Source organism: Alexandromys fortis, unplaced genomic scaffold (genome assembly GCF_014885135.2).
Source record: "Alexandromys fortis isolate MF-2015 unplaced genomic scaffold, M_Fortis_MF-2015_v1.1 scaffold_74, whole genome shotgun sequence".
NCBI classification, from domain to species: domain Eukaryota; kingdom Metazoa; phylum Chordata; class Mammalia; order Rodentia; family Cricetidae; genus Alexandromys; species Alexandromys fortis.
Genome location: NW_026068008.1, coordinates 1871665 through 1886256, shown reverse-complemented (window position 1 = coordinate 1886256; position 14592 = coordinate 1871665). Strand labels below are relative to the sequence as shown.

At 38.1% G+C, this 14592-nt stretch overlaps 1 protein-coding gene across 2 annotated transcripts in view; it reads right to left on the bottom strand.

Annotated features, from left to right (window-relative positions):
• Positions 1 to 1758: 1758 nt before the first annotated feature.
• Positions 1759 to 14592, bottom strand: part of Pkia (cAMP-dependent protein kinase inhibitor alpha) — an 83300-nt gene continuing 70466 nt past the window's right edge. For both annotated transcript variants that reach the window (XM_050161740.1, XM_050161741.1), the window contains 2 exons: positions 10694 to 10871; positions 1759 to 5104 (listed from right to left, as the gene is read on the bottom strand). In XM_050161740.1, coding sequence (XP_050017697.1) covers positions 5025 to 5104; positions 10694 to 10844 — 231 coding nt within the window. In that variant the 5' untranslated portion in view covers positions 10845 to 10871 and the 3' untranslated portion in view covers positions 1759 to 5024. The remainder of the gene's footprint in view (positions 5105 to 10693; positions 10872 to 14592) is intronic.

Here is a 14592-nt window from a genome sequence, read left to right as displayed (position 1 = left end):
GTTTCTGGGGAGGAAATGCATTTGGTGGACAATGTATATTCTTCTTCTTCGAAGAGACAAAGTTCTCCTATATTCTGTCATGTAGGCATCAATTAAATTTATAAATACTTTTTTAATGATAGTCCTTGGATTTAATATTACTTCCTTAATTTCTAAATTTCAGAAATTTCTGACTTCATGAAAAGTGATTATCTGGGAGTTATCGGTGGTGAGAAATGCCGCAAGTCAGATAGCAGATGGATAAGGGATGAGAAGGAGATGCAAGAAAGCATGGAAGAGAGTTCATAGTTTTGAGAAATATAAAGAGTGAATCTAAAGGGGGGCATGAAAACTTGAGCACATTTATGGAAAGATAAAGTTAGTAAAAAACCAAAAAGACAATTAGGTTTTCTTCAATAAAGGCTGTGAGAAAATTAATGGTGTCAAATGAAGGGATAAATCTTAGACAGGAAGCAGGAAACTTTTCAATTCCTTCCGGTATCAGAGACCTATACTGTACTCGAGTCAAGGTGGCCACTGCTAACGAGTACACATTGCTAGACAAGTTTTTAGCATAATCTAAAAGGTGAACAAAGACAAGAGTGGGAAAGTTTTGGTTGCTGTTAATTGAGCAGATTTGCAAGAAAGACAACAAATAATTTGCGGGTACTGAAGAGGAAAAGTGATGATGCAATCCTGCCTAGAATAAGTTGTTGAAGAAATGTTCATCTTCTTGAGGAAAGAGACAAGATAGGGTGCAAACAGAGTTAGTGAGTTACTGCGAGGTCACTGCGGTAATTTTATTTTATACCAGGAAGTAGCCAGGATACCCACTCCTAATATCATAAATTAGACAGGCATAAGAAGTACAAAAGGCATGTTTCATGTGTGTTCTCTTTTAGTAGCTTGAGGAAGACAAAGTTGAATATTTACAAGTTCCTTTGTGCTGGAGACCAGATCCTGCCTGATGGGTGGCTAATTTTATTTGAGTCTCATGTTGTTTTCTTCTTGGTCTTTTCTACCTGCATGTGATGAAAATATTGTAACTAAAAGGAAATAGTATACAGATAAAGGAAGGTCTATTCAAATAGCTTCTAACACCAAATGCCACCGACAACACAGTGACAAGAGGTGTCTGTAACAATGTTTGTCATTGCTGACTCATTGGAAATCCTTATTGTAGAAGGGCAATGTGGATGATGTCTCAGGCCTTGAACTTCTATTTCTCACATGATCAGAGTGTGGGTGGGAGAGAAGAAAGTTACCAAAAATCATGTAAAATTTAATTTAGGGAAAGGGAGTGTAACTAACGGATTCTCTCTCTCTCTCTCTCTCTCTCTCTCTCTCTCTCTCTCTCTCTCTCTCTCTCTCTCTCTCTGTGTGTGTGTGTGTGTGTGTGTGTGTGTGTGTGTGTGTGTGTGTGTGTGTGTGTGTGAGAGAGAGAGAGAGAGAGAGAGAGAGAGAGAGAGAGAGAGAGAGAGAGAACTTACTGGAGAATGTTTTAACAGCATGTTCAAAATCCTTCTGATAACCAAGTAAGAAGCAGAGGTATGACGGCATTTCGGATCTGAGAGAGGGATGGTTACGGTAGAGGGAACATTGAAGGTGCTGAGCTTCTACAGTAGAATGGAATAGAATTTTCTACAGAAAAGGACAGGGAATCTAAACTAAGGCACCACAGATGCCTTAGGCTTGAGTTTCTCTTTTAAAGCCTTTCTCTAGCACCATGTGTATAGTATATAGTAAATAAACACTCTTGATAGACTACATTTCAGAAAACAAGTGCTGATTTTAATATCAATTGTGTGAGCATGCAACATTGCTAAATACAAAAGTCATAGAAGCTCACAAATGACTTCCAAGGCTGTCATTCTTCAGTCAAAGAACAATGCCGGGCTTCTAAGACATCATCAATTATGGATCCTTTATTCTTTTTTATTTAACACATTTTCTCCTTACTACTGCAGGTTTAACTCAGAAGCCTGCTGCCCATCAGTTACATCTTTTTTCTTGTGTTATTTCTCTGTGAAGAAATATAAATGCCATTCATTTTCTAAAATGGTGCCTTGCTGCCACGTCCAAGGAAGGCTCAGTGGTAGGGCAACAGTGGAGTACCGTGTTAGGATTTCCAGAATAATGAATGTCAGGATACTTTTTACAGCGCAGAATGCACTTCTGTGAACTCGGGATGAGCAAGCATTGACATAGGATGCTCTCAGTTGAGAACAGGTAAATTAAACAACTTCTCACTCATCGTCAATGTATCAAAAACCAAAATCTTTATGTTTCTTGGTAATTCAATAAAAAAACATAGAATGTTGATACACATTCATAACATAAACCTATGCAAATTTTTGACTCATATGCCAGAAGTAAACTCTCAAAATAAGCTTTAATTGAATATTTAAAGAAAAGCTAAAACAAAAGAAAAGGTGGGCTTAGCCACATGTGCCATTGACCCATCTGCCATTCACAAGAGAGACAAGTCCCTTCTGGAACTCACTGTGCTTTTCCGTAAAACACAGCTGAATGAGGGCATCACTGACCCTTTCCACACAGAGAAATATGCTGTGTAATTAGCTTTAATTTTGTGACATGTGGAACCAAAATTCTGTTGATAGATAAACACGGGATCAAAATAGCTTTCTAATCTTGCAAAAATTAGTCCTTATTCATGTTCACTTCCCAATGTGTGAAAAGGGAGAAAGATTGAACTCTAAATGGTGCATTCGAATTATTGAAAGAAAGGGTTTCGAAGTGACTCAGTTGGGGTAGTTAACAATCACTTGTTTGGGTTGCCCACTCTTCCATCTGTCGTTACAGACTCATTCCCTATGTATTATTACTTACTTGCAAGTAACAGATATTAAATAAAAATTTAAAGATTTTATGCACTTTTGCCAAGAAAATTGATACAGTTTGGGAGCTTGAGAATTTTTTTTTCCTTCCCAGATTGAGAATACCTCTGGATTTAAGTACAGTATTACAAAGTAGTAGTAAGAGGCCAAACAAAATCAAAAGCTCCATATGACTTTTCCATTTAGCACTTCTTATATATTTGAAGACAAGCATGGCACCACATGCATTAATAGTAATATATCACACAGGTATATAAACCTTCCACATAGACTCAGCACTGCTTTAAATTTTACAAAACGCACGTGAAATCAGTTTGGAATTCCACAACGTTAAGAATGAACTTCATATTCACAAGAAAGCTATAAGGATAATTAAACAAGGACGTTGAAAACTGTTGAATGTTTTAGATAGATTATCAAAGATTGTCTAAACAGGCCTGGAAGCTTCTGCTCACGTGTTTGAGTCTATCACTAAGTAGGTTTATTTCACTCCTAACTAGCCTCCAACGAGTTAGACCAAAACAAGGACTCCCACACTTAATCTATTTGCTGTTCTATATCCAGAAAGACATACTTGACATTTCCTGTTTTTCTGGAAAATATTCAGTTGGGAACCAAAGAGACTCATGTACTCCCAGTCTGTAAAAATGCACTGTACAGGAAGATGTGAGCAGGCTATGACCTTCCATTTTGTGAGTGACTACAGACAGGCTGAACTCCTGTCAGCCCCACAGACTGCCTCTTGAAGCACTGCTCTCTACTTAATCTGGAACTTGTGGCTATGCCCTCCAGCGCACTTAGGGGATCGTTTGCTGCAAAGGCCTCCTGTCATCTGTTATTTATCCCACAATTCATGAGCCCTGGGCATCTTACTGGAACCTTATTTATTATCATAGACAGTTGGCTTCATAATACTGACCAGAAGGGTTACACAGGTCACAGAAATTTTCCGTACAAGAGTCACGATGTCAAAACACACCATAGGCCACCAACAGCATCAGTAAAAGTGTGGTTAGGTGGTAATTATTGTATCAGAATGCAATTCACACTAATTATTAGTAAAAGTTTACAAACATTAAAAAGTGCATAATAACATCTGGATATGAAAGGGCTGAAAAAGGACATGGTGGGACACAGCACAAGGGCTCCACGTCTAGGCCTGATCCTCAAGGGTTGGGTGGAGAGAACGTTCCTCATAAGCCAGCCTCCGGATTTAAACAGTGGCACACATCAGCATGAGAAAACTGACCCACGGAGCACGGTCTTTCCAGTTCTTAGTATTATCTGGCTTTCTTTTTCTACTTCAATTTCTAAAATTCTTATGAAAACTCAAAATATTAGCTGAAAGAACATCTTATTTAGAGATAAAAATCAATATTGATAAAATTCTTGTCTGTGCAGAGACCGAGAAGAGTGAACTCAGGCAATATTCACATTAATGGATATTTCCAAATGCCTGTATAATAAGCAAAGGGGTCTTGGTGAGTCTGGTCGACTTAGTCGTCAGCACACAGTTTTCATGGGGAGAGTAGTGTTTACAAAAGTATGTTCTTCCCCGTGCATGCCACAACACTATGGGAAATGAAAAAGGCAGCCCTTTAAAAAATGAGTGGTATAAAAATTCACAGTAATGTACATCCTTTGTTTTACACAAGCAGTCAAAGGGCAGTGCTGAGCAGGTATACTGCACGACACAAAACGGTGTGAATAACACAGCACTAACACACAGGGACACAATGCTAACAGTGCTCTCTGGATGGTTCTTTTACTGGGTGAATACTCCAACCAGAGATAGTTAAACTCTGGGGTTCAGCCAACCCTTTTCAATTAGACACAATTAAATCCTCTGACATCATGAGGGGCCAGATGCTACAGGAATCATCAGCGAGGTCGGTGCTACTCTCTACAAGCATTTCATTAGACGGTCAAGTGAAAAGACCCATACAGAAAACGAGATCCAAGCACAGGCCAGGTGATTTCAACCATTGCTAATGACAGAGGTAGGGAAACGGCTGTCTGCAGACACAGGCTCCGCCCCCACTTTTAACATGGCAGCGAACTGCTTCTGGCCACACAGCGCAGCCATCTTCTTCCCCTCGCTTACACTCATGACAGCAAATACATCCAGGCAATGCCAGGAGATTCGCCACATTGTCACGTGGTGTTGACGGTCAGAACGGAGTGTTGTTAGCTTTCAGATTTGGCGGCTTCTCCTTGGGCTTCCCCACTTTGTTCTGTGGAGCTTCTCTGTCCATTGTCTTCACCTTCTGTAAAAGATAAAGAAAGCAGGGAAGCTTGTGTTTACTGACTCTTAGCGTATCCTGTTGTAGACGTCAGACCTATCCGCGAAGTCTGAACAGGTTATAGAGACAAGTGTGTTTTCTTGGTAGTGCACAATCAAGAAAACAGTGTGAACATTCCGAGCCTGGTACTTTCTGTGACACTGTGTTGAAATAGGAGCGGCAGTGCTGCGTCCCCGGCACCCGGCCGCCCGCATGGCTAGTTTATACCCAGAAATAATTACACGGAAACTGTATTCTTTCAAACACTGCCTGGCCCGGCTAGGTCCAGTTTCTTATTGGCTAGCTCTTACATATTGTTCTAACCCATTTCTAATATTCTGTGTAGCCCATGAGCTGGCTTACCAGAGAGGATCTTAACCTGCATCTGTCTGGAGTGGGAGCATCATGGCGACTCCTCCTCTAACCTTCTTTCTCCCAGAATTCTCTTCTGTATACTCCGCCTACCTAATTTTCTATCCAATAAAATGGGCCAAGGCAGTTTCTTTATTAGTAAGAAATCATTCCCACATCATTTCCCCTTTTTCCGTTTAAACAAAAAAGAAAGGCTTTAACTTTAGCATAGTAAAATTACATATAACAAAACAGTTATCAAGTAAGAATTACAGTTACAATATTTATATCTATTTTATCTCTTATCATAACTAAGGAAAACTATAACTATTTATTCTTCAACTCCATCAAAGACTCCAGAAGGATATAATATTATCTAAGTAAACAAGAAATAAGAAAACTCTAGAAATGACAGAGACATCTCGCTGCCTGGACAGTCACCCAAAGTTCCTCTGTACCGTTGGGGCATCCATCTTCGGCCTACAGGCCCATGGTATCCAGATACATTTCCATGAAGCAGGAAATTTTAAAGACAGTTCAGTCACTTTCTGCTGTGTTCTGTAGAATGTCTTGTAGACTCTTTCATGAATCAGGAACCCCGAAAGACCATCTCACCTTTAGGCAAGTTCAGCAGTCCTCTCTCTGAGGGTTCTCTGTGTCCAGTTTATGCAACAGTCCAGGCAAGAGCAGTTTCTTGCCCAAATGACTATCCAACTCCATAAGGATCCTCTTCGATGCCCATCTTCCTCTTGAAGTAGCTGGTGCTGCCAGGAGCAGACGTGTCTCCTTGTCATGAAAAGTCCTAAGTTATTAAAATATTTTAAATGCCATATTCTGCAGTCTTTGAAAGATATGAAGAATGCCTATCTAATTGAAATATATCTCTATATATCTAGAAAATCTAACTAACATGACTACAAGCTTAACTATTAGCAATGATTATCCATTAACAACCTATATTTCCTAATTATACATTACATTTTAAGTGAACTACATAATCACAATACCTTAATCAAGTTCAAAAATACATATACATATAACAAAATTGACCTTAAAATCCATACCAATGCAAATTATTCATATCTATATCATATCCCCCTTTAAATGTAAAAGAACATTTATAAACAATATTTGGGAACATGGGCGTAGTTTTTTCTCTCCAAACTGCTTCCTGCTGAATGGGGGCACTGTTAATCAGATCATTTAGGGTGTAACCTGTGTGTCAGGTTCATCTCGGTTGGCAGTTGAGTGAAGTAATTTTTTGAGGGTGTTCACAGCAACCTTTCAGGAGGGCGTGGTCTATCATACCATACCGGGATAGATGCAATCCATAGGGTCACATCCTCTGTGGAAACAAAAGAAGACCCTCTCCAAAGCATCATATCCTTAGATCCAAATTTTGAAGTCAAGATACCTTTAGAACATATGTGCAGGTTCAGCTTAGCAGCCCATATAATAAAATGTCTCTTTGTACTTAGCTCCTTCACAGTCAAAAATTTTAAAGAAAACACAATGTACATAATCCAGACTCTCTGTGAATTTTTCATTTTTACGTGGCTTATTTTTCTTTATTTCTCTTAATCTATAACTATCTGTACTTCTGTACTCTGTCTCTTTAAAGACTTTACCCTTTTTCTTTTTAAGACATTAACTTTATTCTTTATATTCTCTTTTTTTCCCCAAGCCTACGTACATTCATCCAACGGTGTCTGAATCTGTTTTACTGTGAATCTGTATTTTTTTTTTTATTATCCAGGAGCATTTCTTAAAATGTTAAGCATTTCTTAAAAACTTAAGTTGCACCATGTATAGGTAATACGGTACTGCCTGTGTCCTGCCCAGTCTAAACCTTAACTGCACGGTTTTAAGGTAATTACGGTAGTTCCTGCCTGAGATCAGCACAGTTCAGCAAGGAGCAGCCGCTCCTGCCTCAGAGTCATTTGGTGCTTTTGAGCTGAGCACAGTTACAGGCAAACAGCAGTTTACATTGGAGCCGCAATCAGCAATTTAATTTTGAGACTGAGTGTGCAGCACAGAAACTCTTTTTATCCAAGTTACAGCCAAATCTGACACGCAGAGCACTGCGCAGTCTGAAAACGCGTCTCTGTATGGCAGCAGGAATCCGCCATGCTCTTCCGCCTGCCTAAGCCTGATTCCGCCATCTGCCCAGGTGTAGGCAGGGAACGCTGAGCCATCGGCAGGTCTCAGAGCAATCTCCTCCGATCCCAAGTGGGAACAGAAACATCCAGTCCCATAAAAGCCTTGAAATGCTTTAAAGCCAGAGTTCACGCTGGCAGCATAGCACCAGGAAGCCGCGCTTTAAAATGACGCAGCTTTTTTTCTCTGCTGCTGTTGCTGAATCAGGAATCTCTCTACAGCACGCCACCAACAAAACAGCAAAAATCTGTGTTAAACTCTCTTTCCCTTATTTTTAAGCCTTCTCAGGTTTTTAAGTGGATTTAGCCCATCACGTCTGGGCGCCATCTGTTGAAATAGGAGCGGCAGGGCTGCGTCCCCGGCACCCGGCCGCCCGCATGGCTAGCTTATACCCAGAAATAATTACACGGAAACTGTATTCTTTCAAACACTGCCTGGCCCGGATAGTTCCAGTTCCTTATGGCTAGCTCTTACATATTGTTCTAACCCATTTCTAATATTCTGTGTAGCCCACGAGCTGGCTTACCAGGGAGGATCTTAACCTGCGTCTGTCTGGAACGGGAGAACCATGGCGACTCCTCACACAGCTTCTTTTTCCCAGCATTCTCCTCTGTCTACTCCGCCTACCTAATTTTCTATCCAATAAAATGGGCCAAGGCAGTTTCTTTATTAGTAAGAAATCATTCCCACATCAACACTGGCACAATAGTCAGAAAAAAATAACTTGTGAAATATTCAGTTGTCAATGATTGGCTGTGCTTTTGATAAAGAAAATCTCATGGCCAAGCTGATCACTATTAAATGTGCTTTTACAGTCTACAGAAACCAGACCAGGGATTGCGTCCTGATCCTCTATTTAAAATTTACCTTTGCCATTACTTATGAAGCTTTAGGATTATCCACCTGGTTTCTCAAAAGTTTTATTAGCTGAAAATTTATAGTAACAATAGAAGATAGAAGGATTTTTTGTTGTTGTTGTTGTTAGTTGGTTTGTCTTTTGTCCAAGAGTTTACTGGTCTCTGATCTGTCCTAATGAAAGGAAGGGAGTCAGATCCGGGCAGATGACAAAGAGGAGAATGCTGAAAGACTAAAGTGACTGCATAAATACAACGAGGACCCCTACTCCTATGAGGGTGGGTGGGGATCCTGTGTTTGAAGAAATCGCTAGGGATTTAACATTATACTGCAAACAGACCTTGTGAAATGGTTCTTGTTAACTTATCAGGAGCAATGATATTGCTAAATATATATTATAAGAAAATAGAGACGGAACTGATGAAGGACGTCCCTCCAAATCCTCAGAGGTATTAAAGTTACTGTTATGAATGGCATGTTCTATAGCTTAGAATTTCATGTTGATAATTCACATTTCTTTTTTGCACGGAGAATGGTAAAGTCAGGGCTGTTAACAGCCTGCCTCTTTTGAGACTTAATGATTTGAAGAGAAACTAAAATATTTGCAAGGGCTTAGATAATTAGAAATAGAATGCAGAATTGTTTAGAAAAGAAGATATGCTATGACCAGCAATATATTTGAATATTTTTCAAATTATATAATTATAATGTATTTAGTGTAGACTTACATATTACTTTTTGTATTTATGAACATAAATCTCACTACTATTAAAATTACTTATATTAATTTAATATGTTCTCCTGCATAAAAAAAAAGTCTTGAAGCTAGTAATTCTCAATGACAAGCAAAACATAAGAAAATACTCCTTGGGTCAAAAGTCCCAATATTAAGGCTTCTTGAAATTTATGCAGTCATTTAAAATCAAATGTTTATGTAAAAACTAAAATACAAATCTATCAAAAGAAACTGGCAAAATTCTAAACTACAAAAATATATATTTACTCATTTTATAACAGTAAAATGAAATAATGCCCTATAGTCTAACTCCAAATTGCTTTGAGAGTTAAGTACATACAATAATGCCAAGGAAGCAATGAGCCCTAGAATATGCATGTTCCCAAAGTCATAATGTCAACATTTGTCATTAATCAAAAATTGAAGGGATGTCTATGATATACTGACCTTTAGTAATCACATGACATTCTTCCTTTTTCAAATCACACCATAACCTCACACATTCTCCAACAATCTGAAAGCTTTCACACATATGTTCTTAGAGTGAAGGCATACTGAATGTTACAGAATCAGAAATTGCAGGTTATTTTTATGTATACAACACTGTGGTTCTTTGATTTTGAATAACTTTCATATTTAATGATTATTTTGTGCAAGTCTTTTTATGAATTTAAAGAAACTATGGATGGAGGAGCTATTAAAGAACTTACTTTAATATTCACAATTAAGGCTATCAAATATTTTCTTGCATTAAAATATTTTTTTTCATTTTCACCAATAAAGTCAAGTGACTTGGATAAATACTAAAACACAGTTTTTCTCCACAAAACCATTCAATCAAAAAAATTTAAAAAATGTTTTATCCAAGAAGCACAAACATAAGAAACATTTTATTTCCATTCTCAATAAAAAATGGTTCTAGGGCACCTCTTTTGGAATGGTCTTTGAGTTAAGGTCTGTTTGACTCAATTGGGAATCTTTTTAAGTATGTTTGGAATGTAGGAGATCACCAGTGTTATTCATGGCAGGAGTCATAGCCATTTAAGTTTCTCCATGAGGAATTTCAAAGCTTTTGTAGATAGTGACATTTTTTTTTCAATGAAGTGTTTTAATTTTTGAATGTGTGTAGGGAATCCTTCCAAGAGAAGTCACTGAAGAAAGGAAGAATTAAGGAGCTGATCAGGCACTTCATCTTGTCTGAACTGTTCTGAACTGTGTCATCTGATTTCAAAAGAAGATTTTTTTTTTTGCTTTTACTTATGGTTTTATTTTATTATTACTACCACCACCACCACCACCACCACCACCACCACCACCACCACCATCACCACCATCATCACCACCACCACCACCACCACCACCATCATCATCATCATCATCATCATCATCATCACTATTGTGTGTGTGTCCTTATCTCAGTAGGAAAATGCCAGATCATTCCATGTTCCTAAAGAGGTATACACTGAGTGACTCACCTGTCTTGTTGATATCAAGACCTGCTAATTTCAAGGCTAATTCATTGCTGTTGCCACTTGCAGAGGAAACCAGGATATCATGTATTGCATTTCTTCTACCTGTTCTTCCTGAAGCAATAAAATCTGCATATGTAGTTTCCACATCAGTCATTGCTAACAAATATCCACATATCAGGGACTACAAAGGAAAAAGGAAAAATTAATAGGTGAATGTAATGATAATTAGTGGTGAGCATTTTTTAAATATTTATTTATTATGTATACAATATTCTTTCTGTGTATATGCCTGCAGGCCAGAAGAGGGTACCAGACCCCATTACAGATGGTTGTGAGCTACCATGTGGTTGCTGGGAATTGAACTCAGGACCTTTGGAAGAGCAGGCAATGCTCTTAACCTCTCAACCATCTCTTCAGCCCAATCAGTGGTGAGCATTTAACAGAAAAACATACTATTAAATGAATGGCTTATAAAATGAATGAGAAACAATTGTTTAGGTTTTGATTCTTTTCTGAAACATTTACATAAAACCACAGGAAAGACCAGCATGACAGAAGCACCTTAAGGGTGCAATAATGGCACATGCCTTGGCAGTAATCTGACATCTCTCTGACTGCCACGTTATCAAACCAGAATAATCCTTAACTATATTATAAATGTTTATACTTATACTCACAGATGTACAAATGTAGTTCTCACATCACATCAGGGAAACTTCCTTTTGCAAGGAATGGATACAATTACAGAAAATCAAAGCCAATGAAAAGGCAAAGCCCCTGAATTTCTAATACCGATTGGTCATCCCTAAAAACATACACATGCAACATATTTAACTATAATTAGCTGTTTGCTGTCTTCCTTTCTCCACATCAAAGAGGTAGGAGGCCAGCCTGTTCTAGGATAGGGAGTTCTAGACACTTTGTGTCTGGGAAAATGGAGCTATTCTCATTCCCAGAAAGCTGTGTCAGCAAGTTTAAGTAGCACATAACAATTAACCAATATAATATCTCCTTAAGTCACAGTCCATGTTACTACTGGAGGTGGTGGAACCTCTCGAATGTGAGGTCTAATAAAATACAGTAAGATCATAGAAAGCGCCTTGAAGGAAGTCTTAGGGCCCTGGGTCCTCCTTTTCCTCTTTTTTTACCTTTCCAGCTAAAAGATGTACGCCCTCTTATGTAATATGGAACTACCTTGATGCTTTGCTACATCTTCAAAGCATCAGAACCTATAATCGGAAAACAATGAAAGCATAAGCCAACTTTATCTGTTGTCTATGCCACACATTTTCTCCCAGCAAAGTAACTAGGCTGTGGCTGTTGTTCTACTGTTCAGTAATGGAGTGAATCACAGAAAAGCCTTTAACCATACTGCTCTTAATTATTAATTAGCAAAGAAGTACAGTAGATAATGTGATAATTAATGAGCTTCAGGTAAGAAGATGGTTACAACGATAGTCAAGACTTCCTCATTTCTGAAATCCTGGATTTGGAAATTCCCTTCTTTGACTATTACCACATTTTCCTGGCCTTTCCTCTCAATTCTTCCCATGTAGCCATTTAATTCCTTCAATACCTTTAACTTCAGTCTCACTAGGTGCAGTGCCTTGTGAATCAGTTATCCACGGTTCATGTCTCTTCATCTAAGCATTAGGAAGTTCCTTTGGTCTGTTGTGATCATTGCCTTCCTACCTATGTTTCATGCTGAGAAAACAGCCCGGCACACTTTCTTTGAACTCACTACCAGGTGGCTGTTACCAGGAAAAGTACAAAATTGTGCCAATTGGCTCAACTAGACATTCCTGACTATTATTAGTCTGTAGGCAGAGCTGCACAGATCCTCTTATTCACCTCTAGGTGACTTTTCCTTGTGGTCTGATCCAAGGGAATTATTCCCAGCCCTTTCCAGTCTAAATATTAGACACAGTCTGTTTTCAGTGATGGCTCCATCAGGATGCAGGGCTTTGGGTGTAAGTTTTTATCAAAGTTTGTCTCCTAAACAGTATCTTTCTGTATTGTCTTTACTGGTGAATTGTTTTCTTTCTTTCTTTCTTTCTTTCTTTCTTTCTTTCTTTCTTTCTTTCCTCCCTTCTTCTCTCTCTCCTTCCCTCCATCTCTTCCTCCCTTCCTTCCTTTTTGACACATGCTATGGGTTTTATTTTATTTCATTTCCAATACCATCATTCATTTGGTATAACATCATATACCATATAGCACATTTTTGTTTATCTCTCACCTTTGAAATCAATATCTAATCATTTCTCAATAAATATTGATTTTTATGTCATTTACATTTTCACTCTATTTAAAATGCTGCTTCCAGAGTAATCTCAAGCCATCCTCAAAACCTTCTAAAGCCTCACCCATAGTCTCCAAATTCTGAAGGTTAGAATTCCATTTAAGACTTTCCATTATCTCAATGGCTCCTCCTTTTACAGATTTTACTTCACCAATCACGTACATGCTTGGTATATCACAAAATACAGCACACTGATTTTCAGACATCAGTGATAGTGCATTTGTTCAAATCTGTTGCTCCACCTGGAAGGCGGTTCCCAATTAAATTTGCCTGGTGAAACAGACTGAGTCCTCAAAATTCAAGGCCAAATTCATCTTCTTTTTTGCCACCCTCCCTGTCTTTAGAGAGCACTTCATGAGCCTGGATTTTGTCTATTCAGACAGTGACACCTTTATGGTCACCTCTCTTTCTAGACATATGAAAAGCTATAGCAAGTCAAGAACTTATTAATGGAGTGGAAGAAACATTGCATATGCTCTCTCAGCTGGGGAATGAAAATTAGAGACAGCAGAAGCAGAATCCTTTGGAGAGAAAAGGGGCAGAAAGAAAGGGGTTCGGAGGAATGGGAAGGGCAGTGAATGTGAGAAAAATAAAAAGCTGTATGCATAAAAATGTCAGTATGAATCCCATTATTTTATTTGCCAGTTAACAAAAACACTAATTTAAAAGGATACACATTTTGTTATTACTTTTAATATGCAATTTCTAACATAATGAATTGCATATAGTTAGTTTTAAATAAAGATATGACTAGAAATGATGTCTTTTATTTCTGTGGCTTTTATTGCAGCCACAGAAAATGCCCCTGCTTCCTGATGTTGGCAAATAAACAAATCCTAAATGCCTATCCACTCCAACCTGTACGATCCTATACACAGAGTCCGAGAACCATATAAGTCAACCTGCCCATCTTTACATTGTTACTTAAGTTTTTGGAACATAGGCTCCTAAGTCCCAGCACATTCCCTTTATTTTATGAGGCAGCTTCTGAGTCAGTAATAACGTTTTGACCTTGCAGTAATTCAATCCTATTAGCTACAAATATATTGTGATTAACAGAGTAACATTAGCAACATGATGTAAAATTTCTACATTAACCTTAGATTATAGAGCTGAACAAACATATCAACCCAGTCAACATACCTGTAAGTATTAAAGAAGAAATAAAATTAGAGAAATAAGCATCTGCCATAGTTATTTCTATTCTTAATGATTGCCTTTTAAAATAGATTTCAAAACATGGACTTAAAAGAAAGAACACAACTGCTTTATCATCTGGCAAAAGAAAATAAGAGCTAAAAATCAATAGCTTATTTTTAGTTAAAAATATCTCATATTTTAAGTGACCCCTAAATCATATACAGAACCATGGCTTGAAAGTCAGTATTAAACATGTCCAAGGCTTTTTCATATAGTAGTTTTCTCTGCATAATGACACATGTGGGGTTGGTTTAGCTCACTCTGATGCTGATTTTATAGAGATCTGAAGTATCAAAGATGAAGCAGAGAATAGAGGCTACGTTTTCCATGGGAGGGTATGATTTACAAGAAGCTGAACTAGCCTACCATGTGAGCAGAACTGACAACTGTGACCCTTTCATTT